At 48.6% G+C, this 25,910-nt stretch overlaps 1 protein-coding gene across 2 annotated transcripts in view; it reads left to right on the forward strand.

The window, feature by feature from the left end:
* Positions 1 to 25,910, forward strand: part of CHD1L (chromodomain helicase DNA binding protein 1 like) — a 251,044-nt gene that overhangs the window by 201,897 nt on the left and 23,237 nt on the right. Inside the window, exon 23 of one of the 2 annotated variants that reach the window (XM_085623001.1) lies at positions 23,854 to 24,063. In XM_085623001.1, the coding sequence (XP_085479127.1) occupies positions 23,854 to 24,063 (210 nt within the window). The remainder of the gene's footprint in view (positions 1 to 23,853; positions 24,064 to 25,910) is intronic. The other variant, XM_085623002.1, reaches the window with a different exon arrangement.

The raw sequence follows: 25,910 nt of genomic DNA on the forward strand, positions 1-25,910 counted from the left end.
GTATAATTTCATACAAAGAACAGACCGTGGAAGATCTTGAATATGTTTCTTTTAACATTAACTGCATGTAGATGCAAGATGGCCCTTTAGATCAGTCACAACATTAGACCTACAGCATTAAAAGGTTCCTGGTGTGTCTCTGTCTGTGCCAGCAAGACAGGTTCTAAGTTCTACCCAGATGCTTTGGTCAACATTTAGCAATAAACAGTTCACAAAAGTGTGTGCCGTAATAAAATGTGCATCTAGCATCCTCCTTTCCAAGACTGTAACAAAAATGATGAATTTCCAGTAATTTCAGGTTCCTCAAACTAAGCCATAAAACAATACAAAGGGTGGTATACTGATTTTCAGTATATATTTAAAAAAATTTTTTTTTTTTTTAAAGAAACCTTTATTATACAATAAAATACATACAAGGGCCTACAACCACCAAGGCCGGCCGCTACAGAGCCCGAGGGCCCGCAATGCAACGCCACACATTCCAATGAACCAGAAGCGAAGCTCCCGGCAGTCCGTGAGCACATGCAACAGGCCGTGGCCATAGGCCAAGAGCAATCGAAAAAAACAGTTTCATTTTTTATTAAATACAAAACACACTCAAGGCAATGAGAGTCCGAAATAGCAGCGTGCGCTACCCAGGACGGGGGACAACGGACAGTGTCTGAAGCAGTTCTTGACAGGAAGTGGTAGCGGGGGGCAACGGGGAGACAAAGCATGGAACACACCTCACACAATCCCGCAGAATGTGTGGCTAGGGGGACAAAGCAGTATCGACCTCTAACGGCAGAGGCGGGGTGCAGATATGTCCACAATAGAAATTCCATGGACCCCATACCTTAGTCCATTTCCCAGGCTTGCCTCTCGCCACATACACCGTCTTTTCCCCAAACATACACCAGTCCATGTTCTCTTTCCATACCGCGACCGTGGGCGGCCTCGGGGAACCCCACAGCTGAGCAGTGTTATGCTTAGCCACCATGTACCCCAAAGTCACCCACTGCGTCTGTGCCACATTATAGTCATTCGGTTCCCAGACATTCAACAAACACCTCCTAGCCTCTGGCAACAGAGCAACGTGCGTGACCTCCTCCATTACAGCGTGGATACAGTTCCAAAATCGCACAACCTCCAAACATTCCCATAGGATATGAAGAAAGGTACCCGACAGGCCACATCCACGCTTACACATTCCATCCATCGAGTAACCCATACGTAGCAAACCGGGCCCCGTGACATACACTCTGTGGAGGATCTTCAGCTGTACGAATCGTAAGCGGGCCGGGATCGCCACCTCTTTCGGGGAGGCCACCGCCGCTACCCAGTCCTCATCGTCCAGTTCCAAGCCGTCGCCCATCCATGCCTCCCGCAGACGGATTAGCAAGTCCGCGCGATCATTAATAAGTTTTTTGTAGATCAGAGAAATAGTGCTGTCGGGTACATAGCCATCCAACACTCTATCCTCCAGCAGGGAATATTCGGGGATAGCAGCAACTTCCGGAAAGACCGAACACAGCGCATGGTGGACTTGTGCATACCGGAAGTACTCTCTATCATTTAATTTGTATTCAGTTTTAAGCATTTCAAACGTTTTAAAAGACCCCTTCGCCCAAAGGTCACCCACCTTACATATACCAATCATCCCATTTCTCAAAGCCTTTCGTTTTCCACAAACAACCCAGCCGCTCGGAGGCATACAACGGCGTCGCCTGAGTCAAGCGACCCCTCCACCCCATCGCAGCACTCACCGCATGCCACACACGCACCGCAACCTGCGTGGGTCCTGTCAACCGTGCATCCGGGGTCACCGAATACAGCGCCCTATTATAATCCCCACCCGGGAGTAGTAATTTATCCATCTCGAAGGCAGGATTCAAGGCGGGACCGTATATCCCGTGGTTCACCGCCGCCAATTGAGACGCCCAATAGTATCTTTTAATATCGGGGAGGGCGACCCCCCCATCATACCAAGGGAGCGTCAACTTGGCGAGAGCGATCCGCGGCCGCCCGTCCCAAAACAGTTGGAGCTGAAGACCCTCCACCTCATGGAAATAACGGGCTGGCACGACATCTAGAGTATTTTGCAAAGCATACAAGAAGCGAGGTAGCGACATCATTTTAAACAATGCCGCCCGTCCGAGCGGCGAGAGCGGAAGTCGTCGCCACCTCGCGACGTCGGCCTTCAATCGCTGGAGGGGAGGGAGAAGGTTCCGCTCATAGCGGACCGCGGGATCCAGAGAGATAAAGATTCCCAAATATTTGAACCCCAGTGGAGCAATCTGGATAGGGCAATCCCGCGGCAGAAGGGGGGCCTCACCCGAGAGGACTTAAACACATGACTTGGCCCAGTTGATGACCAGGCCAGAGTTGCGACCAAAGGAATTCTATACGTCCACCAATACAATTAGCGACTGTCGGGGAGAGGTAAGATACAGAAGGATATCATCCGCGTAAAGGGAGACACGGTCCTCAAACTCCAGCGTCCATCTGATGCCCCGCAGCGACGGCTCCCAACGCAACCAGGCGGCGAGAGGCTCCAAAGAAAGTGCAAAGAGAAGGGGTGATAACGGACAACCCTGCCGCGTGCCTCTCCCCAGTGCGAGAGGAGCCTACACCCTACCATTCACCACAACCTGAGCCAGTGGGTCAGCATATAGTAATTTTACCCAACCAATAAACTCAGGGCCGAACCCGAATTTCGCCAACACGGCCCAAATATACGGCCACTCCAAAGTGTCGAACGCCATAGTAGCATCTAAAGATGCCAAGATGGCCGGCTCACGTATGAACTCCGCTCTAGCAAGCACGCCGTGCAACCGCCTCAAATTCAGGGCGGTATTCCGATGGGGTATAAAACCGGACTGATCCTGATGAATCAAGTCGCCCACGACCCGGGCCAGCCAATTAGCCAATACCTTAGCCAGAATTTTGGGTTCTGCATTCAACAGCGAAATGGGCCTATAGGAGGCGCAGCGATCTCGCGGCTTCCCCTCTTTATGTATCACAACTATGGTGGCGAGACGTTGGTCAGGGGGGAGGAAGCCCGCCGCACGTGCCGCGAAAAACATGTCCCGAAGATACGGCGCTATCTTATCGGGACGCAACTTATATAGTTCAATGGGAAGACCATTAGGACCCACAGCCTTACCAGACGCGATCGAGCGAGTGGCCAAAGCGATCTCATCTGACGACAACTTCGCCTGCATCAATATTGCATCAGCCTCCGATAGGGTCGGCAATGCAATGTCTCTAAGCAACAGATGAGAATCCTCCTCCGAACGCACAGAAACCGGAGAGTATACCCCGCGGAAATAATCCGCGAAGCAGTCAACAATCTCCACAGGGTCAGTCACACGCACTCCATCCATTCTCTCCACAACGGGCACCACCCTGCTCGCTCTCTCCTTCTTATCCAACCAAGCAATCAACTTTCCGGCCTTGTCCCCCACATCATACAATCGTCCTTGCTGCTCTCTACTCATCTCTTTAGCGGCATCCGTGACTAGCGCTCTATAATCTGATTGTTTGAGGCCGAGAACGTGCAATTTCTCATCAGTAACACCCCGCTCCAAGTCCTCCTCCATTTCAGCTATTTCAGTTTCCAGGCGAACCACCTCTGCTCTCCCGCATCTCTTAGCATGGGAGATAAGTGACAAGGCCTGCCCCCTGATCACCACTTTGTAACCCTCCCATAGGGAGACAGCCGACGACACCGACCCCACATTATCATTGAAGTAGTGATCGGTAGACTTGACCAGTTCCGCGCGGATCTTAGGGTTACGCAAATACCAGGGGTTAATGGGCGCTACTCTCCCCTCTGCCCCGGGGACAACCTTCAGTTGCAACCATATAGGGGAATGGTCAGAAATACCTCGGGCCAAATGACGCACCTCCCCAATAATCCCAGCCTGGACCGCCGGCATAAGCATATAATCAAGTCTCGAGAGACTCCCATGGGCCCCCGAGTGAAAGGTGTATTGCGCCTGTCCCGGGTGCATCAACCTCCAACAATCTACAAGTCCCAAAGTGTCCAGAAAGCCACCCAACCAGGCCTGGGCCCTAGGGAGATCCCTGGGGGGGGCGACGGTCCTCCAACCCGGATACAACAGCGTTAAAGTCACCCCCCAACACCAGAACCCCCCCAGGGAGTCCCAGGACCAGACGCCCCAAATCAGCAAATGTAGCCGTCTGCAAACAGTCCTACCCTCCCATCTCCCCACCAGTGCCACATAGCGCCCCCTATCATCGTGAAGCACCTCGTCCACCTCCAATGGGAGAGAGGTCCGAACCAAAATACCCACTCCCCTTGAGCCAGAAGTGAAACCAGAGTGAGCGGCAAGGCGATAGCCCCTCCTATTTAGGGCATGGAAGGAGTTCCCGATCAAATGTGTCTCCTGCAGGAAAACAATGTCGGGCGAAATCCGTTTCAAAAACTGCAACACCACCCCGCGCTTGATCCTGTCCCCCAATCCATTCACATTCCACGAAAGGATTCCCAATCCCCTACCCCCCATCCCACTCCCGTGCATGATACCCCCATCCCGGAAAGCACAACCCGGACAAGTCAGCAGAGAACTTCACATTGCCTTGCGAAACAAACAAACAGTCCCCAACATCCCCCCTCCCCCACAATCCCCAAACCACAACTCCCCCCTCCCTGCACCCCTGCATGAGCCCAAACAGCCCCCCCAACTCGCAGTGTGCCTGTCGCCCTAACATATACCACAAAAAGAACCCCAGAAGGAGGAAAAGGCCCCAATAAGCTCCCCACCACCTCCAGGCATTTGAAGGGCATATAGTCCCAAACTAGAGTCCAGTTGAGCCAAGGTGCAAGACGTCACCAGTCCAGTCCATCTCCAGGAACCAAGTTCTAGTCCTGCTGCACCAAACCCTCTCCGCTCTCCGTCATCTGACCGTCCCGATCCTGTCCCCAAGGCAGGGCATCCAACCAGTCTCCAACCGCCTCCGGCCGGTCGAAGCAGTGTGAGCGACCCCGGAGCTCAACCCGCAGCCTGGCCGGGAATAACATTGCATATTTCAGCTCCATGTCCCTCAAGCGCCGTTTGACGCCCAAAAATCCCAGCCGTTGTTTCTGGACCGCTTGCGTGAAGTCCGGGTAAAAACTGACATTAGAGTTCTCAAACTTCAGCGGCCCGGCCACCCTCGACGCCTGAAGAATAGCATCCCTATCCCGAAAGTTAAAGAGTCGGGCGATTATAGGCCGCGGGGGAGCACCCACTTTGGGCGCACCACCCGGAATCCTGTGGGCCCGCTCCACCGCGAAGAACTTGCTCAGTCCCTTGGGCGCGAGACGATTAATCACCAGATCCTCCACAAAAAGGTCGGTAGCAGAGTCCTCCGATCTTTCCGGCACTCCGATGATACGAACGTTGTTCCGTCTAGCCCTGCTTTCGGAGTCCTCAAGTCGACGGTCCGTCTGGTCACTGGCTAGCCGCAACCTACGGACCTCCGTCTGCAGGGCAGCCACGTCCACGGTTAGGCTCGACGCAGCTTGAGCCAAAGAGTCGACCCGCTCGTTAGTTTTGGACAGGTCTGCCCTGACCAGATTCACATCGATCAGGACCGCGTCCAATTTATGAGCCACGGTATCAAACTGCTGACCCACAGCAGCCTTCATCTCCTCAATGGCGCCCATAACGTCCAGCAAGGTCAATTCTGACGGAGGGCCCGAGGCCTCTTTGGACCTCTCAGGCGATTTATGCGAGCCACTAGGCGATCCCTTTGTCTGCGCATAACGATCCATGTTATTGACCTGAGTATAGGCTCCCCTCCGGGTTGACTTGGGTTTCGACTTGTCTCCGTCTAGTCTCGCCGCCATCGTCTGGAGGCCACCAAAGTTAGCACCCGCCAGCACCAGGAACAAGGACCAGGTAGCTACTTCAAGTGAACACAGCCGTCACAGACAGGAAGCCCGAGTATAGTCCGAGAGTCAGGCCAGACACTCCGCCATCCGCGCCCCTCTGAAGCACCAAAGTCCCTCAGCCGATATCAGAATACAAGCTTGAAAACGAAAGTGAAAGTGTGGGGTACGCGGCTGGTCGAGCCCAGCATGCCGCTGTTGTTCACTTCGTACCCGGGCACCTCACCAACTCGAGATCGGGACCAAGGCAAGCGCAGGCCGCAAACTTCGGAGCGCAACCATTCCGGTTTCCGGCGTCTGATCCGAATTTGGAAAACGGGTGGCATCTCAGCGCAAGTTCATCAGCAAAAGCCCGTCAAATGAATCAGGATTAAGTCAGGATAGACGTGGGAGGTTGCGGCGGCCCTCGAGAGCCGTAAGCCTACGCGGCCATCTTGGTTGCGCGCTAGGCTCCTCCCCGATTTTCAGTATATTTGATGGTTTTTAAATTATTAGAGGTGAGAATAGAGAGCCCATCTGGCGATTTCTTGCAAAATGCAGTAACTTTCCTGGAACACACCTGTTGGTGGTGTCTGCAAGAGTGCCAGTTTGCTGTGACTGAGCAGTGATGAAATATGCTCTTCAAATTTGTTAAAGATGAAAGGACTGAAACTAGAGCTGCCTAGAATGTCCTTGATGAAGGAGCTGATTGCTACCTATTGCTTGTCAGTAAAGCAACTCCTAAATCCAAGACCCACAAAGCTTTAGATATTTGGTTTTCCTTTTTGCTCAACTCATCTTATACAAGTATTTGCTAGTATCAACCTGATAAAAAGATGTTGGGAATTTGCAGTGTGGAAACGACTATAAAAGATATTGCAAGTTTTTCAGAGCTTGCCTCACTAGCCTCATATTAAAAATACATGGGGGAAACCCATTTTGGGACCTCCTGTTTTTCTCGGTCTCCCCTTGGCAGATCACCCCAAAACTTTCCAGGAAAGAGCTGCAGTGGATGAGAATTTTTATGAGAAGTTTTGTGATGATTCATCAAACAGCACCATCGATATTAGCAAACCCAAAAATCTATTTCCTAAAAAAACTATAACTAAGAAACACACAAAAGGTGATGAGACGAATGCGTGCAATTTGTCTAACCACTGGCTTGCGGTAGCATCCCAACCTCTCGTCCTTTTGCTAACCACGCCACCTAAGATTAGACTCAGCCATATGCAAATCAGCCTCGACCCTGCTCCTCATGAGAACAGTCCAGCTCGAACTGCCAGGCCAGGTCCTCACCGAACCGGCACACAAGCAACCTAAGACCAGTTTCACCCTGGTAAGCAGTCATCAGCCAGCTGTAGCTTGATTCGAATCGCACAGTGAGCACAAGAGACATGTCTGGGCTTACCATTGCCACTTAGGGTGGTACATTAAACACACAAAAGGTGATAGGAGGATGCTTGCAATTAGTCTACCCATTGGCTGGGAATGAGAGACATTAATTTGTTGTTTAGGAAATATCCTTATATGGACAACCAAATGGAATTTTGGACTCCTGGCAGCAAATAGACCAATTATTCCAGAGAATAAAACTAATCCAAATGGCTACTTACACCACGCAGTCTGCTGTGCTCCGTTATGCTCTTCCCATCAAACTAAGAGCGGGAGACAGAAAGATCAGCATCATTGTAAGGTAGATTACTATTTCAGTATATACATCACAATATATCTTGCATTCATAAACAAGTAACTGAGCCAGTCAAAGTGATAGATGGAACCAAACTAGACATCCTTTGCTTAAATGGGTATGCATATGTAATCCTCAGAGCTGTTTTTTTGGTATATGTAGTTCTTGCAAATTAATGTAATTGGTGCATCTTAAATTGAGGTGATTTTGGACATGCTGTGTTTGACAAAACATAGCTTTACTAGGACTTACTTACAAACTTCTTTAAAACCTAGCCTAACTATGACAATTTTAAAATGTAATCTCTACATCATGCTATTTTTGTACGATACTGTCTTATGGCACTCGTGAGTTAACAGCACTGAGGCTTCTCATTAAGTGGGTGAATTCTTCTTTTAGCAGTATTGGGATTTTCATAATGTGCTTGACGTCACTGACAGTGATGTTTTTTTTCAACTCAAAATGTGTTTTTTTGAGTTTTACAAGAGAATACAACAACATACCAAACTTGGGCAAGGTACAAAGGTGTAGACAAAGGCGCATATGTCATGGATAATATAGACAACAATATGGAAGTGTTGTGGCTGTAGCGGCTACAAACAAGCAAAGGGTGCGGTCGGCCGCTGACAAAGTCAAAGCGTGTCAGTGGATATCTTGGTGTATGCCCCGGAAAGGAGTCAGAAGGTATCCACTCCTTCCATAGAGGTGGGAGATGAGAGGCCTATGTGCTCCACCCTATGCCAGAGTTGTAGGCGGGGATCCCCAAAGAGAGGTTTGCAGAGCCCTAAGCAAGTATGCTTTGTTGTAGTAACTAAAAGGCCAACTAGCCCAACATGAAACCATGAAAGGAAAGAGGGGAGAATAGGAAAAGGAGAGTTGGCAACAAAGTCTCCAGCTGCGACGTGAAAGAGATAGTACTGTCATATGGGGAGGAGGATAGGGGTATGAGGGGAGGCATCTCCGGGACTGATAGCACCCCTTCTGGCAATAACTCATCAATGAAGGTGAGATTGCCTCTAATCATTCCCAGTCATTTAGTCAAATAAATGGAGGGCACGAAGCCGGGGTGGTAGGAAGCATAGATACTCAAGCCAAGACATTTAGTTAATAAGAGGTTGCCAGAGGCATGTGCACTTTTTGTTGGAGAAAGATAGCTTATTGGCCAATTGCTCCATTGCCAGGGGGCCAAAGCATTGTGAACCATAACGCTATGGGAGGGGCTGTGGGGGTTTCCAGGCTAAAGCTATAAGCTGTTTCGCCGCTCCTGTCATGGGCCGTATGAGATACCAGCCCACATGAGGCATTGCTTCCTGCGCCATGGGGGCATAAACCAAAAATAAATGTGCAGTAATCTGCTGGAATCGCGTAGCCCAGGGTGCTTTTTATGTGGCTCAGAAATTCTTTCCAATATATGGCTGTAGGTTGTCGTGCCCACCATAGGTGCTGAAAGTCTTCTATCTTTCCTCTGCACCTCCAACAACAGGCAGAAATCACAGGTTAGATAGAGTGCAAACAGGCAGGAGTATAATACCAATGCAGCTTAATTTATAGGCCGATTCCTGTGAGTTTTTGGAATTTCCCGCTACAGGAGTTCCCACTGTTTCCTCGAGATGTTTTGGGTGCCCTCAAACTCCCATTTCATTTGATACGGATTGCGTGGGTAGGGTCCGGGAATGTTTCAGTACGGCATTAAACACGAGGCCTAGGTTACCCTCAAAAATGCAGATTAGGGTTTCAAAGGTTGTGAGGGAGCGGGTGGCCACCAAAACATTGGGAGGGTGCAATGCCCAATGGCGCAGTTTAAAATATTGATGTTGTCACATGTTGGGGAGACAAATTTTGACTTAGCATTGCTCGAGGGATTTGATAGTGTACCTCTGAAAAAGATCCTGCAAGATACATTCACCACTAACCCAGGCCGTAGAAGAGCCCGAAAGGAGCGCAGGCGTGAAATTGATATTGCGTGCTATGGGAGTATTCGGGGAGGGGAACGTTATCAGACCCTTTCCAGTTGCTTACTTATCCCATGTATCTAAAACTGTCTGGGTCAGTATAGCTGTATATGCTCTTCACAGACAAAGCTGCTTCAGGAGCCAGGTGGCCTACAGGCCACCGCTTGGTTCATGTGTACCCAGTGCTTTTCACTTTCTCTAACCACTCACTCTGAAATTAAGCATAGATGGGGTTAGCCCAATAGTAGTTTTAGAGGTTAGGACAGGTGAGGCCGCCACAACTCCTAGGGAGCATGAGACTGGAATAGGTAAAGCAGTCTAGGAAGAATGTTCATTCTCACCACATTAATGCGACCTAACCAGGAAGTATGGAGTGGCCTCCATCGCCGGAGGTCCTCGAGGATCACTTTGCGGTAGCAAGGCCAGTTTGCCCATGTCCATATATGGAGGGAGTTGGTGATGGTGAGACCAAGATATTGGATGGCGTGAGGCGTCCAGTGGAATGAGGCTAGTGTCTGCAGGTGTTGAAGGTGTTGCTGCAGGATGGTCAAGTTGAGCGCCTGCGATTTACCCATGTTGCTCTTGTATCCGGACACTATCTCAAATGCATGGAGGGCTTGAACCACAGCGGGTAGTGATGACTCCAGCTTAGTCAGGGCAAGTAGGAGATCATTGCCAAATAATAGGACTTTACGAACCTGCCCCCCGAAGGCAGTGTCTGTGCTGGACTGGCACTGCCTGACAGGATAACCGGAGATTCCGCTGCCAAGGCAAATAGCTAGGGTGATAGGAGACGGTCCTGCTGAGTTCTCCATCGAGAATAGCTCCACCAAGTCACTAGCGGAGTAGACGTCTAAATGCTTTCAATGGCTGACTCGGAGGTAGGAATCGATGGCAGCTTCTACTGCCCCCCACCAGCCCCCTCCCAACTAGAGCATAAATGTTGATAATATGACCGAAAGGCCCCTTGTTCATCTGGTTCCGTGATGGCTCTATCGTAATCTTCCGTGTAGATTTTGGAGATATGGGACCGAGCGTGTTAGTGGTAATCTGCAAGCTAGGAGAGTGCCCAGGTTATTTCCCCGATCGTAATATTTTTGTTTAAAGGGCAGAAGTGACTGCTCAGCTTTGTTAACCTAGGGTTCCCTATGTTGACCCCTCAAGATGACTAGTTGTCATTTGGTGCACATCGTGGGATGTTGCTTGTCTGTGCATTCCAAGGAGTGGATCTCCTTGGTGAGGTATGTTTCAAACAAGCATGTTTCTGGGCCCTGTCTGTGGAGATGGAGTACAGGGCACCTTGTATGGTTACCTTAAAGCCTTCCCAATGCATATGATGGGGTTGTCCAAGAGGGAGTTGAGCATGAAATATTCGATGATGGCATCTTTAATGGAGGCCTTATGTACTGGATCACTCAGAAGTTGGAGAAACAGATGCCAGCGTGGAGGTTTGTGCACCGTGCCAGCACACTGTGCCCAGGTAAGCTCAACATGTGCGTGATAGGAGATGTCCGATATCCATGCGGACTCCAGGCCCCTCAGGATGGAGAGGATAAAGAACAGATAGTCGATGCAGAAATAGGAAAGGTGTACAAGGGAGTAAAAAGACTAGTCTCTCACGTCTGGATGGATGTAACGTCAGTCGTCAACCAACCCAGAGTTCGCCAGCTCTTTCTTGAGTAGTCCAGACATGGCTTCTGTACCCTGAAAGTGTATGGGGTTGCTGTCAATGTCAGGGTCCTAGGGTCCAAGTTAAAAATTGCCCCACCATGAAATCTCCCTAGCAAAGCTTAGCTGGTCTTTGAACACCTTCTGGAGAAACACATCTTGTGATTTGTTAGGTACGTATAGGTTGAGCACTCCTACCCCTCTCGATCGTAGTGTCAAGAACTGTCCACCGGGTCTCTAGTGATTTTGGTTAGCTTAGAGTAAAAAGAAGAGGATGGCCACTCCCACTGTTTTAGTATCAGTGTATGGCCAATGCTGATGGGGGTACCTTGGGTGAGCCATGCGGCAGCAGTCCTCCCTGAGTAGGTGCGTCTCATGCAAAACGATTACATGAGGGTCCTGCTGCAGAAGGTAGCGCCAAGTCTGACAATGTTTGCTGGGGGAGTTGAGCCCTCGGGCATTGAGTGATAACATTTTGATGTTGTTCATGGAACCCATGGCAATGTGGAGGTGTTTAATATGCCATAGTAGGGACTCGCACCCACATTGGGTACAGCAGTTTGGATAGGTAGCCCACTCCACCTTCCCCGAACCCCACTATGGATAACGTGGACAGCATGAAGACTTGTGGAGAAGAGTTGAAGTGCAGGAGGATTAAAGAGGCCAGCAGGGCCCAACCGGGCAGACCACTCCATTAAGGGACAAGTCGGGAGACCCACCCATCCCTACTGAGGCATAGCTCTCTATGGAGGAAAGCCCAATGAGGGGGATGTAGACTCGGCACATGGCAGTAGGAGAGCACCCTGTAGGGAAACATATTCACAAATGTAATTAATTGCTGTGAATATATGGTAGCCCGGGCACCAGGCCGTGGGTCCTACTTAAGAGTGAAAAAGTCAGTCGGCCGGTGTGGCCTGGTGGCAGTATGTGGCTAGACAGAGGAGGTGTTCGATGCAGATCATGCATCACTGGTGGCGGGTTGCAAAGATTCCTTCTTCATATTTTCGAAGTGCACAATAATGGCCTCTTTTGCAATGCAGAGGGTTTGTGCTTCATTGTTGCGGCCTGGCCTCCTCCTTAGGACAGTCTGTCAGGCAGGATGCCAGACATCAGGTGTCTCAGACAGGTAGTGCGAGGGGTATCTGCCAGTGAGCCAATTTATATTCACCATTCCGATGAAAAAACAATCCGAAGGGGTGGGCTCTGACCTCTCAGCTTCTTTGTGATGGGCTTGAATTCTCGTCTCTTCTTAAGCTCTAATGGAGAGAGGTCTTGAAAGATTTGCACTGTGTATCAGCGGAAGATGATGTCTGCCTTACCCCTCGCCACTTTAAGGATAGCTTCCTTATCCAGGAAGAAGTGAACCCTGGTGAGTATGTCCGGGGGGGTATCAGGATGTCCGGCCATGGCCGCGACGCAGTGTGCCCTGTCAAGAAGTAAGGGTTGGTCCTCTGCTCCTCCACGGATTGCTCCCAACAGGTCCCTGGTGAACGTCATAATGTCCTCGCCCTCTGCTTCAGAGGGGACTCCTCTAATACGTATATTGTTGCACCGACTCGATCTTCGAGGTCTTCCTGCTTTACCTTCAATCAGCTATTACTCAAGGACATTAACTCGGCTCCAAAGTATCCCTTGATCTTCAGCTCGTGAGTCCATTGTGCGCTCCAAGTCATCCACCCTGTCGCCTACGGCTGTGACATCTTTGTGACGATCGTGGAGACAGCTCTTAAAGTCAGTTTTGAGGGAGCTAATCTCCTGACAAATGTTATTCAGGAACTTCACTAGGTAATCTTGTGTGATCAGGGGGCAAGAGAAGTCTCAGAGGCTTGCAGGGGTTGCTCTGTATTGCCACTCATGTTAGCTGTAATGGATTTGGAGTGGTGGGAAACTACTGAGCTGGCTTTAGTGACTTTGTGCCTTGGCAATGTAGTCGTGCAATCGGCTACAACTTTCCAAAAGTGTCAGGTAGGAGGTGGGTTAGTGGCAATGATCAAGGCCAAGCTGCTATCCCCAAGTCTGGAGGCATGGTAGGAAAGGGAACACCGAGGGAGCTCTACTCACTGGATAATGGTGAGCATTGTGGATCCCACTGGATCGATGCAGGGAACAAAGGCGAGGGGGGCCGTCCGGCTGCGCAGAGCGAGGGGAAGCTGGCCAGGAAAAGATGGGCACGACAGGGCCAGGCAGTGCAGAAGATCCGGGCCCGCTCCCTCAAAGTCCAAAGATTGTGGACGCAGGTGCTGCCCTAGCCAGGTCAGCCCCTCAGCAAGGCTTTACTGCTTGGTCCAAAGGCTTGGGTGTGCAAAGGTGACCTCCGACCAGGACTCCAAGTGTCAAAACATAACCCCCTAATCCCCCACCCCTCACTGCGCAACCCCCGAGTCCCACTCAGGTCTTATGCCTCTCCCCAGTCGGTTGCAAGGGGGTCAGTCTGATGTTTGGGCGTGGAGCGAGCCAGGCATAGGGCAGAAAGAGACCGAGTTATAGACAGGCACTCGCATATATAAGTCCCCCAGCCAGCAATTCATGCAGCGTCAATTAACTTGTATAGGTGGGGGCGGGCCCCTCAATGTCTGTGGTATGTGCCTAGGTCACCCCGTTCCCAAGGCCCCAGCACTCCCCAGTTTGCTCACACCGAGGGGGAGGGGACATCATCCTGCTCACCTCAGTCACCCTCAAGTCCACTGTAATTCACCTTCCCTACACTCCGGGCTGCCCCCACATGCGTCATAGTCCAGGCTCAGCAGGGACCAGATGTCGCCGTTGTCTAGTGCAAGCGTTCAGGGGGCCATCCCTAGGGAAACCTCCACAGAGATGGGCGCAGCAACGCTACTCGCTATGGAGAGAAGTCAGAGACAGTTGGCGTGCCACACTGGGTTCCGATCCAATCAAGAGTTCGTCACCACATGTCTGGGCACCAGCAAGGCCTTGAAGATGGGCAGATGTAAGCCTTAGGCCCACAGGATCCCGGAGCTCCGACAAACAGCATCCTGCTACATTCCCAGTCAGGCCACGCCCCACAGTGATACTTTTAACTCCACATACCTTCCAATTGTAAAATACATTTTGATCTTGGGGCAACTCGACTATAAAGCCACTTTCCTGACCTGACAGAAGCAGGCAACACTCACCTGAATGAATACTTAGACAAAACATAAATGAGTAGAATATCCGTAGGTAGTCTCTTATCCCCCTCTTATTTGTAATGAAAAAACAGGGAGAGTTAAGGATCTGTTTTATGACTGGGTGTTTTAACAGATCAAAAATCGATATTGCCTTATGTTAGTTCCATTGTTTTTTTTTTTATTAAACAATTTTTATTAATGAAAAGAAAAGAAAAACATAAGGCAATGATAAAGCAATAGTTGGGTCCACAGTACACATTTACACACTGCAGTGCAGATGGCGTTCGAAAAACACACTACACTCCCTTCCGTTTAATCATAATAATAATGTCTTGTATATCCACCAAGCAACCAATACATAAGTGATCAAATGTGCAAAACAGATACGCACGCCAGTTGGCACTTAGTAATCGAGCAACCACCTTATTCAGTCCCGGGTGAGGGCATAGTATCGATACCAGGAATGTCCAGTAATTTATGTCGTTCACGCTGTAATTTAACTGTGGGAGATAAACAGATATTGCCTCTGTATCTATTCCACTTCCCCCATATGTGGTCCCATTTCTTAGGGCACCCGCTATGTTTGAATACATCCTTCTCAGCGATCATTGCCCTGTCCATGTCAACCGCCCAATCACGTATGGTCGGGCCGCCCCCACCCCCCATTTTTACGCAATGTTACATTTTGCGATGGCCCACCCCGGTTAAGCCCACGTTTTCTCTGTTTGCGTTAAATCCGTGGCATCTCATAAATTTAGGAGACACAATTAGGGGGAGGCCTTCAGAGTCTTAAAACCCGCTCTCTCCATCTGCTTTGTAACCCTGCTCCAGTATTGTCGCATGATTGAGCAGTCCCATAGGATATGAAAGAAGGTTCCCGGTTGGTGGCATTGCCGAAGGCACAGGGGTCAGTCCTTCTACCCAATTTGACCAAAATCCTTGCATCTAAGTATATACAATGGAGGATCTTCAATTGGACCAGGCGCAATCTCATTGGGATAGCCACTTCTCTGGGAGAAGCCAAAGCATCGCGCCAATCCTCCTCTTCTAAATCCCCCAGGTCTGTTTCCCAGTGTTGCCGCACACGCAGCACAGGGTATGGTCGATTATTTAACAGCTTTTTATATGTAAGGGATATGGCTTTTTTAGGCATAGGGTCAAGTATCAACGTGTCCTCCAGCGGAGAGGACTCGGGTAAAGGGATATCCTTGGGTAAGGCAGCTGTGACTGCTTGGCTAACCTGTAAATATCTGAATGTCTCAGTTTGCGCTAATTGGTATTTAGTCTGCTGGTCTGCAAAAGTGGCCAGTTTTCCCTTAACCCACATGCCTATCATGTCCCACCTGTCAAACCCAGGGCATTTGCTGAGCTGACCCAGCATGTCTGGTTCCCAGAGTGGTGTGGCTTTTGTAAGCTTATTATGCCAGCCCCATTTCCTATTTACTCCATGCCAGACCTCCACTGTGCGTGCAGTGGGTCCCGTGAGGTTAAGCTTGCGTGGGTTTGTGTAAAGTGCCCTATTGTATCCCCCGTCCTAAGAGCCATCGGTCTGTACGAAAATTTGGGTCTTCGTATTTCCCATGTACCCATTTGTTGATTGCAACTAATTGGGACGCTTGATAATAAAGCAGCATGTCGGGCAGTGCAATACCCCCATCATACCATCCCATCGTAAGTTTTTTCATGGCTATGCATGGGGCCCGACCATCCCACATCAGCCCTTGCACCACGCTGTCAATACTGGCAAAATAGGTGTCAGGAATCTCAATAGGGGTTTCTGCAATGCATAGAGGAAACGTGGCAGTGCTAACATCTTGAAAGTGCTGCCCGTCCCAGGAGAGTAAGGAAAGAGATCGCCAATGTTTAGCATCTGATGGAAGTCGAGTCAGGGGTACTAGCAAATTTAACTCAGAATAAAGTCGGATCTGGTGTAATATATATACCGAGGTACTTGAAGCCCTGTGATGCCACTGGTATGTCATAGCCCCTAGGGTTGTGTGGCGGTGTACCCCACAGTACATAGAGTTGGGACTTAGTCCAATTAATAGCATACCCCTAGTGGGCGCCAAAGATATAAAATATGTGGAGGACCCAGCAGAGGGACCGTGAGGGTGAGGCCAAATATAGAAGAATGTCATCCGCATATAGTGAAATACGGTCTTCGCGGTCCTCTGTCCACCTCAGGCCCCTGATCTCCGGGGCTTCCCTGACCCAGACAGCCAATGGCTCTAGCACCAGGGCAAAGAGCAGGGGCGACAGAGGGCACCCCTATCTAGTGGCCCTCTGCAATGAGAATTGCCTAGAGACGTGCTTGTTAACTGTCACATGTGCGGTCTGTTGGGCGTAGAGCAGTTGGATTCACTTGATAAAGTTAGGTCCAAATTTCATCCTTGTCAGTACTGCGAAAAGAAAGTCCCACTCGATGGTATCAAACGCCATAGATGCGTCCAATTATAGCAGAGCTGCGTCTTCCCTGATCGTGTCACGTCTGCCCTGGACCCCATGCAATCGGCTCAAGTTCAAGGCTGTGTTCCTCCCTGGCATAAATCCGGATTGATCCAGGTGTTCTAGCTCGGTAATACAGGGGATGAGTCTGTTGGCCAATAGTTTTGCTAGAATTTTCGCCTCAACCGTGAGGAGTGATATGGGACGATAGGCTCTACAATCATCTGATGGTTTGCCCTGTTTGTGAATGATCACAATGGAGGCCGTCCTAACTTCGTCTGGTAGGACCCCAATGTCAAAGCTTTCGGTATACATTTGCTGTAAGTGGGGAGAGAGTTTGGAAGCCATTGGCTTGAAGAATTCAATTGGGAGCCTATTGGGTCCCATGGCTTTACCTGAACACACATCTTGAATTGCTTTCTGAATTTCGGCCTCTGTAATGTCGCTCTCTAAGCAGTCTCTGTCTTGTGTGGACAGACAGGCAACTTTAATAGTCGACAGGAGGTCCGCAGCCATGGAGGACTGGGACGTCTCGGAGGACGTATATACCAATGAGAAATAAGAAGCAAATGTTTCAGCGATCTGCTGGGGATCAGTGATTATGTCTCCATCGGTCCCACTTACTGAGTGAACCCACCTGGATACTTGTTCTTTTTTCTCCAACCAGGCCAGAAGTTTACCCGTCCGTTCCCCATGCTCATATATCTTATGACGAGTGGTGTTATATCTGGCTTTGGCCGCTATTGTCAGAAGCTGCTGATAGTCAAGGCGAACCATCGCTAGCGAGTGCTGCACATCTGGATCAGGGGTACATGCCAGGGCTTTTTCCTTGGTCAGGATCTCCTCCTTAAGTTCCGCTATGTGCTTAGTGAGTTCCCTTTTATGTCCAACCATCAGCAATAGTGCTCTGCCTTTCATAACGGCACCGAACGCCCCTCACAACACACGGGCTGAGGTGACCAACCACGCATTTTCCTTAAAATAACAGTCAGCTTCTTTGAGCAGTGTTTCCTTAATGTGGGGTACCTTGAGCACCCAGGGATTTATAGTGAGGGTAGTGCGGCGCTTGGGTAGTCCGAGTGTGAGCGTCGTGAAGACGGGAGAATGATCAGAGACTCCACGCGCGAGGCACCTAGATTCAGTGAAAACATGTATATCTTGAGCATGAGTGAACACATGGTCAATGAGCGATTGACTATTGTGGGCCCCAGAGTGAAATGTAAAGTGTACGATGGTAGGGTTAAGCCGTCTCCAGATATCCACCAGGCCCATAGCGGACGGGAACTCAGTCAATTGAGATCCCCCGGGGCGGTCCTTACGAGGCGGGAGGCGATCCTTGGAGCGCTCCAAGATCTCGCAGTGTGGGATGCTGCAGCCCAGGGGAGATATATACGGATACGACATTGAGAGTCTGTCCCTCCCAGGTGCCAGAGAGCACTACATATCTGCCCTGTTCATCCGACCAAACCCTGTGTATCATATACGGACATGCTCTGCGTAGGAGCACGCCGGCTCCACGAGAACCCAAAGTAAACCCTGAGTGAAAGACCAAACGATATCCCCATCTATTCAATGCCCCGCATGAGTTGCCAATTAAATGTGTCTCTTGGAGAAGGACAATATCTGGCGCCTGGCGCTTCAGGTACTAGAGAACTATGCCCCGCTTGATTTTGTCTCCCCGGCCGTTAACGTTCCATGTAAGGAGTTTAAGAGCTAAGTGAGGTCCCATTTGTGTATAGGTAGGTGAGCAGTGTAGAGTCATGAGACAGAGGATATACTTATGGCTGGGCAGTGGGGGTAGTGGATGTAGGCGGGCATGTAATGTGTCAGGAAATCAGACTGTGTATTCATAGAATCTGCTAGTGGACTAATGGACACATCCATAATTACTTCCTGTGCGCCCCATGGTGATGCAATAGAACCCTGAATGTGGACATACTGTGCCATAGAGAAGGTGAAGTACTGCACGGAACAACTTGATCCATCAGTGAAAAAGAAAACAAACATTATCATCGCACAAATATAAAAAATACAACAGTTGAGACAACCCCTCCCCCCAACACTCAACTCCCACCCCCTACCCTGCCTCCCTGCATAATGGGCACAAAACCACCCGCCACCCCCAACTTGCAGAGTGCCTGCCGCCCCAGTATCGGGAACGTGATCCAACCCCACTCCCTGGGGCATCAATTTGTGAGAGCATTAGCATCCCCGGCATTCGACCCCATAATGTACAAGTCAGACATATTAAATAATATTCATCAATAATCAAAAGACTGCAGTGCCATGGCTACAAGAAACCAATAACCGTATAGAGCTGGACCTGTATGAACCCTAGCATGCTGAAGGTCATGCGAAAGGCGGTGAATACTAGAACAGCCTGCATCTATCAAATTTGTGCTCAAGAAGTCATTTGTACCAAAGGGCAGTCTCTCGCACTTGCCGACCACCGACCTCTATCCATTCGGACCTTGCGTCACTGAATCACCGCCTGGCGGGGACCGCTGCCGATGGTGTTGTCTGCCAGCATTACCATTATCCCTCATGGGTTTATGGGGACGCTTGCCAACAGTCCGCCAGCCTTCGAGCCAGTCCCATGCGTCCTCGGGTCTAGTGAAGAACCATTATTTTCCCTTCCGACTCAACCCGTAGCTTAGCAGGGAACAGCATAGCGTATTTGATTTCTTGGTCCCTCATTGCACGCTTCACGTCCAGGAAGCTACGATGCTGTTTCTGAACCCACTGGGTGACGTCTGGGAAGAAGGTGACTTTGCTGTTGTCTATCGCCAGCGGTGGGGCCGCCCTCGCCGTCTGGAGTATGGCATCCCTATCATGAAAGTTAAACACTCTTGCCAGAAGAGGTCGGGGAGGCGCACCAGGTTTGAGCCTACCCCCGGGTACTCGATACGCTCGTTCAATAGAAAAACATTTGGAGAGACCCCTTGGCTGGAGCTTTTGGAGTATCAATTCTTAGACAAAGAGGTCAGCCGCTTGCCCTTCGGCCCGTTCCGGCACCCCTAAGATACGAATGTCGTTACGCCTCATGCGGCCTTCGTAATTGTCGAGTTGTAGGGTCATTGCCTCCTGTGTAGATTGAAGTTCAGTCACATGCCGCTTGAGTAGGTCTGTGTCGTTTGACAGTTCTTTGGTAGTGCTTTCGACGGCACTGATGCGGTCCAACATTTTCCTCATGTCCGGTCTAATCAAAGAAACCTCCGTAGCGGCTGTATCAATGCGGGCTTCCAGTGAGGTACTCAACGTCGTTATAGCAGTTAAGATGTCCTGCAATGTGGGGTCTGACTGATCCCCACTGGGTTTGGGGTTAGACTGTGTCTCATCCTGGCCCTTCTGCCAAGCGAATTTGTCCAATTTTGCGTGCAGCGTACTTCGACCACTGCGGCCGCTTGCCATGATGTAGCCGGTGGGTGAGGTATATCAGAGAAGGGGCCGAGACGTGCAAGCTACTCACTGCCGCCTGCAGTGAGTACCAGCCCACACCGGCATGTCGGTTTCCGCCAGCAGGGCCCAGACCGAAAAGTATCACTATAGCAAAGAAGTCCCACACCGGTGGAAGAGAGGGGGGGGGAGAAAAAACTGGGAACTTGGAGGGAACAACAGCAGTTGGCCGACGTGCAGCACATCGGAGAGCCTCGGCTTTGAAACACCAGACAACCCTGGTTGAAGCGAATGCTGGACTTCCCGCCCCCCCTTTGCAGAGTTTATGTGGCCGCTATTTTCTTGGTAAGTGCAATGGTGATCCGCTGAGATTGGGCGGAGCCGCCGCCCACACGCCTGAAATATTGAACAACCAGGGCCCCCAAGAGAAATCCCCACGCCGGGGCCGTTGAATGATCGCGGGCTCCAATCCCTACAACGCTGCTGTAGCGCGTCTCTCAGGTGCTCCAGCCGTCCATAAGAGGCCTCAAAGCCCACACTCTGTTCCCGGTTGACCGCTGTGGTGTTTACTTTATGCGGCGGCACCACCGGGTGCACCGCATCCACGGTTCACAGTGCCACGTTGTTGAGGCCCAGGGTGGGTAAGGGGCCGGGCGTGATGCGGTAGCATAGGGCTGATATTTCTCCTGTGGCCCCCAAGAACACCCAGGGCAGGACGCTGCACAAAATGTCTTCAGAGCTGGCCCGATCAAGCCCGTGTCTTGCAATTATGAAATGTGCGGGCCCTAGACGCCCCGCAGGGCACGCCAGAACTCGGGGCACTCAAGCAATCAATCTGCTAGTTACAGAGCCAGCGGCGGGGACGGCGCACTCACCGCTGACACAGCTGATGTGGGAATCGCAGCACGGCCTCCTCAGCCTAGGTGCCGGCCCGTATACCACGCTGCGACCGAGGTGCAGATTAGTGCGCACGGCCAGAGAGCGACAGGGCTCGACCAGATCCGCCGGAGCCGCTGCACCACTCAGGTCACTTTCACTCTCACGAACTCCTCCGATCGAGGCAGTCCTCCGCACAATCGATAGGCACGATACCCGGGCCAGGTGGGCGCCACCACACGCGATTTTGGCCGGGGCAAGATATTTCAATCTGGATTTATCGGGAGTGGCGTGACGGAGCTATGCTACTATGCGGCCATTTCCCTCGGCTGTTCAATAGTTCCATTGTTGATTTATTAAGAAAAAGAAGGTCTAGTTTGCTCAAGGCTAGATCTCAGAAGCACATGCCACCCAGTGTGGGTATGTGAAGGAGACATATTGTAGACTGAATTTAGAATAATGTATGGGCTCCTCAATTACCAGGTGTTATTACTTGTGCTCTGTCGCTCACCTGCTGGATTTCAATACTTTAAAAAGAACGTATTACAATAAGTGTTTTACGCACTTCATTATTGACTACATAGTCAATATAATTGTAGGTCTTCTCAGACATGTATCAATCTCAACATGTGCCATGTTTGAACTCCCAAGTTCAAGCTCTTTGCAGAAGCCAAAAGGATGCTAGATTAACTTGGAATTCGGTGGAATTTCTCATGTTTACAATCACCCAGGAGGTTTGACTACAGATACCGAAAATGTTGATGCCATTACGGACTGTTCATACCTACTTGCACTAATGGTATCCAAAATATACTGGAATTTGTGATGGTTTATTGCCTCATCGTTGATGCTGATTAAGAAAAAACGCCTTGTTTTCTAGATAGAATTGGAATTTTAAAAAGATACTTTCTACGATTCCAGTTCTATTTCACCTAAATCATTCCAAGTCGAGGCCAATGCTTGATTTGTGTTGGTAACAGGCAAGAAACTTTCAGTAGTCTTGTACTCATTCAGAATTCGTCATTTACCTCCGCTTTTATGCCTTGTGGAGTTGTTAAGACAGCTTTTATTGGAATGCCACAACTAACTACTGGTGCCCATCACACAGTGACACGTTTAGCTGATCAACTTAACTGATCATTTCCTCTGATGCGTTTGTGTTCTCAATGCATATCAATTGCAATTGTAGTGGTTGTTATTCTTTGTTTCTAAAACTACTACTTTACTATGCTCAAAGATTACATTTAAAAATGGGTGCTTACCCTGGTGTCCTCAACCTGAAGCCAATGAGTGAGAACCACAACCAGTGCTGTAACCCACATACATTGTTACTTTAGTTGAGCATTCAGATTATGTAGAACAGGTTGTAAAAAGCATGGCAGCAGTGGGGATGAAACATTTAATATGTTGTATGTGGATTGGAGGTGGTTGAGCCAAATTAACAGAGAGAAGCAAAGCCAGAGCTGGGCCAAAGTTATGGGTTGGCTCTTAGACCCTGTGTGCGTGCCGAGCTCACAAAATGTTTGCCATTAAAGTCATACAAGAAGCATCACATAAAATATGATAATGTTTAAAAAAGTGTATTCTTTTTAATATGTTGGAGATTTGACATTAATACTCCACTTTATAACACTGCACTGAGAAGTATTTATTAAAAGTGATAGTTTTAAAACAAGAACTTAAACCCACATCTGGCCATTCCCATTAAACCCAGGGCCTCACACTGAGGAAAACGCAAAGATGATGGTTGGAACGTTTGAATTATTCTCAGGCAATGGTAATTACTGTAGGCCGAATTCCAGACAGTCACTGTGCCACTGCCGATAAGGACCACCCTGATGAGAACTCTGCTTTGACCGGAGCTTATTTCCACGGTCTCATCCTGTTACCCAAAACACACTACTTATAGGTGACACCTCTACAAAACCCGTTTGTGACCATGCACAAGAATCAGAGTAGTTACTTGAGCAAAGAGAAAACACTTTGAGTTGAATTTGAGGGGCAGGAAAGGGGCAGGAAAGGGCTATTTCACCCTTGACTGAGTTATTAAGTACTCGCTCAACTTATCAACATTCAATCATCTAATTAGTCTTTCTTACTTGTTCAGTCATAATAACTAAATTACCCTGTCAATCGGTCTCCTACCTACTAAGCCACCAATGCGCTTACTCAGCTCCGGCCCTTATTCATGCACAATAATTTGCCTCTAGTGGTGTTTGCTGTTCCTAATTCCATTACTAGAATGTAGCACAACCTTTCCATTTCTGGTGCTTTGTTTTTTGAACTGGAAATCCATCTAAGAATGAATTCCTAGAGTTTGCACTTAACAAATGTAAGGCTCAGCCCTGCGTTGTGGTGTATGGCCTTCGTCAGTTTATGAGCCTTTCAGCCACTTAGATTTCTTCATTCATGCTTTGTTTAACTTTTCTTTATGATGTAGAAAAAAGTAAATGCAAATACTTAGCCACGTATTTAAGTGGCCTTAGCGCCTCTCCCAAAAACCAGCAGGAGTGAATAAGCTTTTTTCTATGAGCTCTACACACCTAATACTATATATATGTGTAATAATATGATCTATTATTAAAGTACTAAGTTGTGGTTTGCGCTGCTCATTCATGTCTTCTTGACGCTTCCTTCTACGAGCAGCCATTTTCATAGTATTTTAATGAAACTATGAATATTTGTTGAATTTGACTGTTTTTATAACCTCTTGGGGCTAACTACCTGCATAATCGTGAATTAGGAAAAATAACGTTTAGGTTTTTACATGATTTTAACCATTTAAAATTTAGTAGCATTGTTTTTGTTTGTTGAGAAATGTATATTTGCCCTTGACTTCTGACTCAGATATTATTTTCCTAGAAATGTAAGCTCCGGCAGGTCACAGCCATCCGCATCCTCAAGCGAGGCCTCTTTGTCCCCAGCACCAGAACTCGAAAACTTGACTGATAAGGTTACAACCGAAAAAAACCTTCCCAACTTCATGAATGCAATCAGTGTTTATTTTTACAACATCCCAGAAGAGGAGAAAAAGAAACTGAGCCGATATTTAATCTCATATCCTTTTTAATGTTCATAACACCTTCTTGTGTTTTATCCGTGCTTGTGTTTAAGGGAACATTTCAAAAGTGTCTGCTGATGTAACTGAAGGGTGGGTTTTTAGGAGTTTCCAGCAGTGATAAAAAAGAAGGGTTGTATGGATTGCTGGGCATAGTTTTAATGTGCTTCATTTATTTTACTGCTCTAATTTTTTTAATGCCAGGCTCTGTAGGAGATGCTTGATGGTGGTTATCACTCACTGACATAGATTTGTGTAGTTAGGTTGACAGTAGGTAAATGCAGAGGTCTTCAGAGACGCCCTCTTGTTGTCATTTGGTGACTGCACAAGGTATATTGTTATGTCATGAACCACCGTTGGAGGATGTTACCTGTCAAGAAGGTAAACATGAAAAATAGATCTTTTTAAGGTCTTGAAATTTGTTATAAAGGTTTTAAAGAGGTCGGAATGGTGGTCCAAGTGAGATTTGGCCGAACTGAAAGAGTGGGCATAAACATATCAACGACCTTTGGCACACAGTATTTTACCTGATCGCAGTACAGCCCTGACCGAGGATTTATAAACCATGCACTGAACGTTAGGAATAATACTAGAAAGGTTTTTTTTTTAAGCAGCACCTTATATGCAGAATGTGTAGATAGATTTGCTTTTTCTCTTACCAGATATTATTTCGAGTATTTCAAAGCTTTGATATTTCCCATGGAATGTATCTTGCAGAAATTACAATACCCTAATATCATTAACTGTATTGACTCTCTCATGAAAATAGAAAAAAGGAATGCCAATGAAATCGTAGCAAAGTTTCGTATTAAGAATTAGTCACTCTCATTTATATATATATATCTATCTATATATATATATATTTATGTTTTTGTATTTTTTTTTAAAATAAATATTATTGAATTTTCAAACATATACAACCACCTTTACTCAATGGAACATGGGTAGCTAATAAAGTCAAGATACTTTTCATACAGTAATTATGTGAAACTTACAGGACAGCATACTGTTAACAACCTCTCTAGAGTCACCAGGTGGCTCCAAGCGTCTCCAGTTATGCCTCTGTCTGCCGAGCCTGTGACAACATCTTGGGGAGTGTTGCACAACAACACCATCACCCTCATTACATAAACCAACAGGGTGGTGTGGGCTCAACGACCCTTCGCTGGGAGGCTTTACTCTTGCGGCAGTGGACTCTACTACTGGGCATTTTCCCAGGAGATGCCCATCTAGTGGGCACTCTGAACATTAAGATGGATGCTTTAAGCAGATAGTCACTGCAGGATCCTTAACGGGTGCTCCACTCTGAAGGAAAGCACTTGACCTTCTCCCTGCTCATTCCACGGATAACAAGCCTGCAGGAAGTAGTATTAATCAGACTAAAAAGTCACATTCTGTAATGATATATTTGGTGGGTACTATCCTGCAGATTCCTCACCACCCTCTCTTCTACCCTCCTGAAATATTGTTGCTCATAATAACATCCCAATTGTTGTTTCTTCTGCTTGTAACCTGATATTTGTATGTTTTCGCAATTCCTTTTCACATGCCTGGATTAGGTAAAAAAATGTACGCGAGACATTAGCAGGCCATATGGCAACTTATATAGGCCAAAGTCATCACATCCTGGATGGATGATGCCACAAGCTGTGTAGACCACTTTGTCCACAGCTCTGCATTGGAAGTGTCCTCTGTTATACACCATGCCCCTCCAGAGCATAATTCCTTATGGGATGCCTTACTGTTCCCACAGGGCACAGTAAGGCATGCTCTATATTCTCTCTTCAAGTCTTGTCAAGGAGGGCATGCTCTATATTCTCTCTTCAAGTCTTGTCAAGGAGGATTT

The sequence above is a fragment of the Triturus cristatus genome, chromosome 8 (assembly GCF_964204655.1).
Source record: "Triturus cristatus chromosome 8, aTriCri1.1, whole genome shotgun sequence".
In the NCBI taxonomy this organism is placed as follows: domain Eukaryota; kingdom Metazoa; phylum Chordata; class Amphibia; order Caudata; family Salamandridae; genus Triturus; species Triturus cristatus.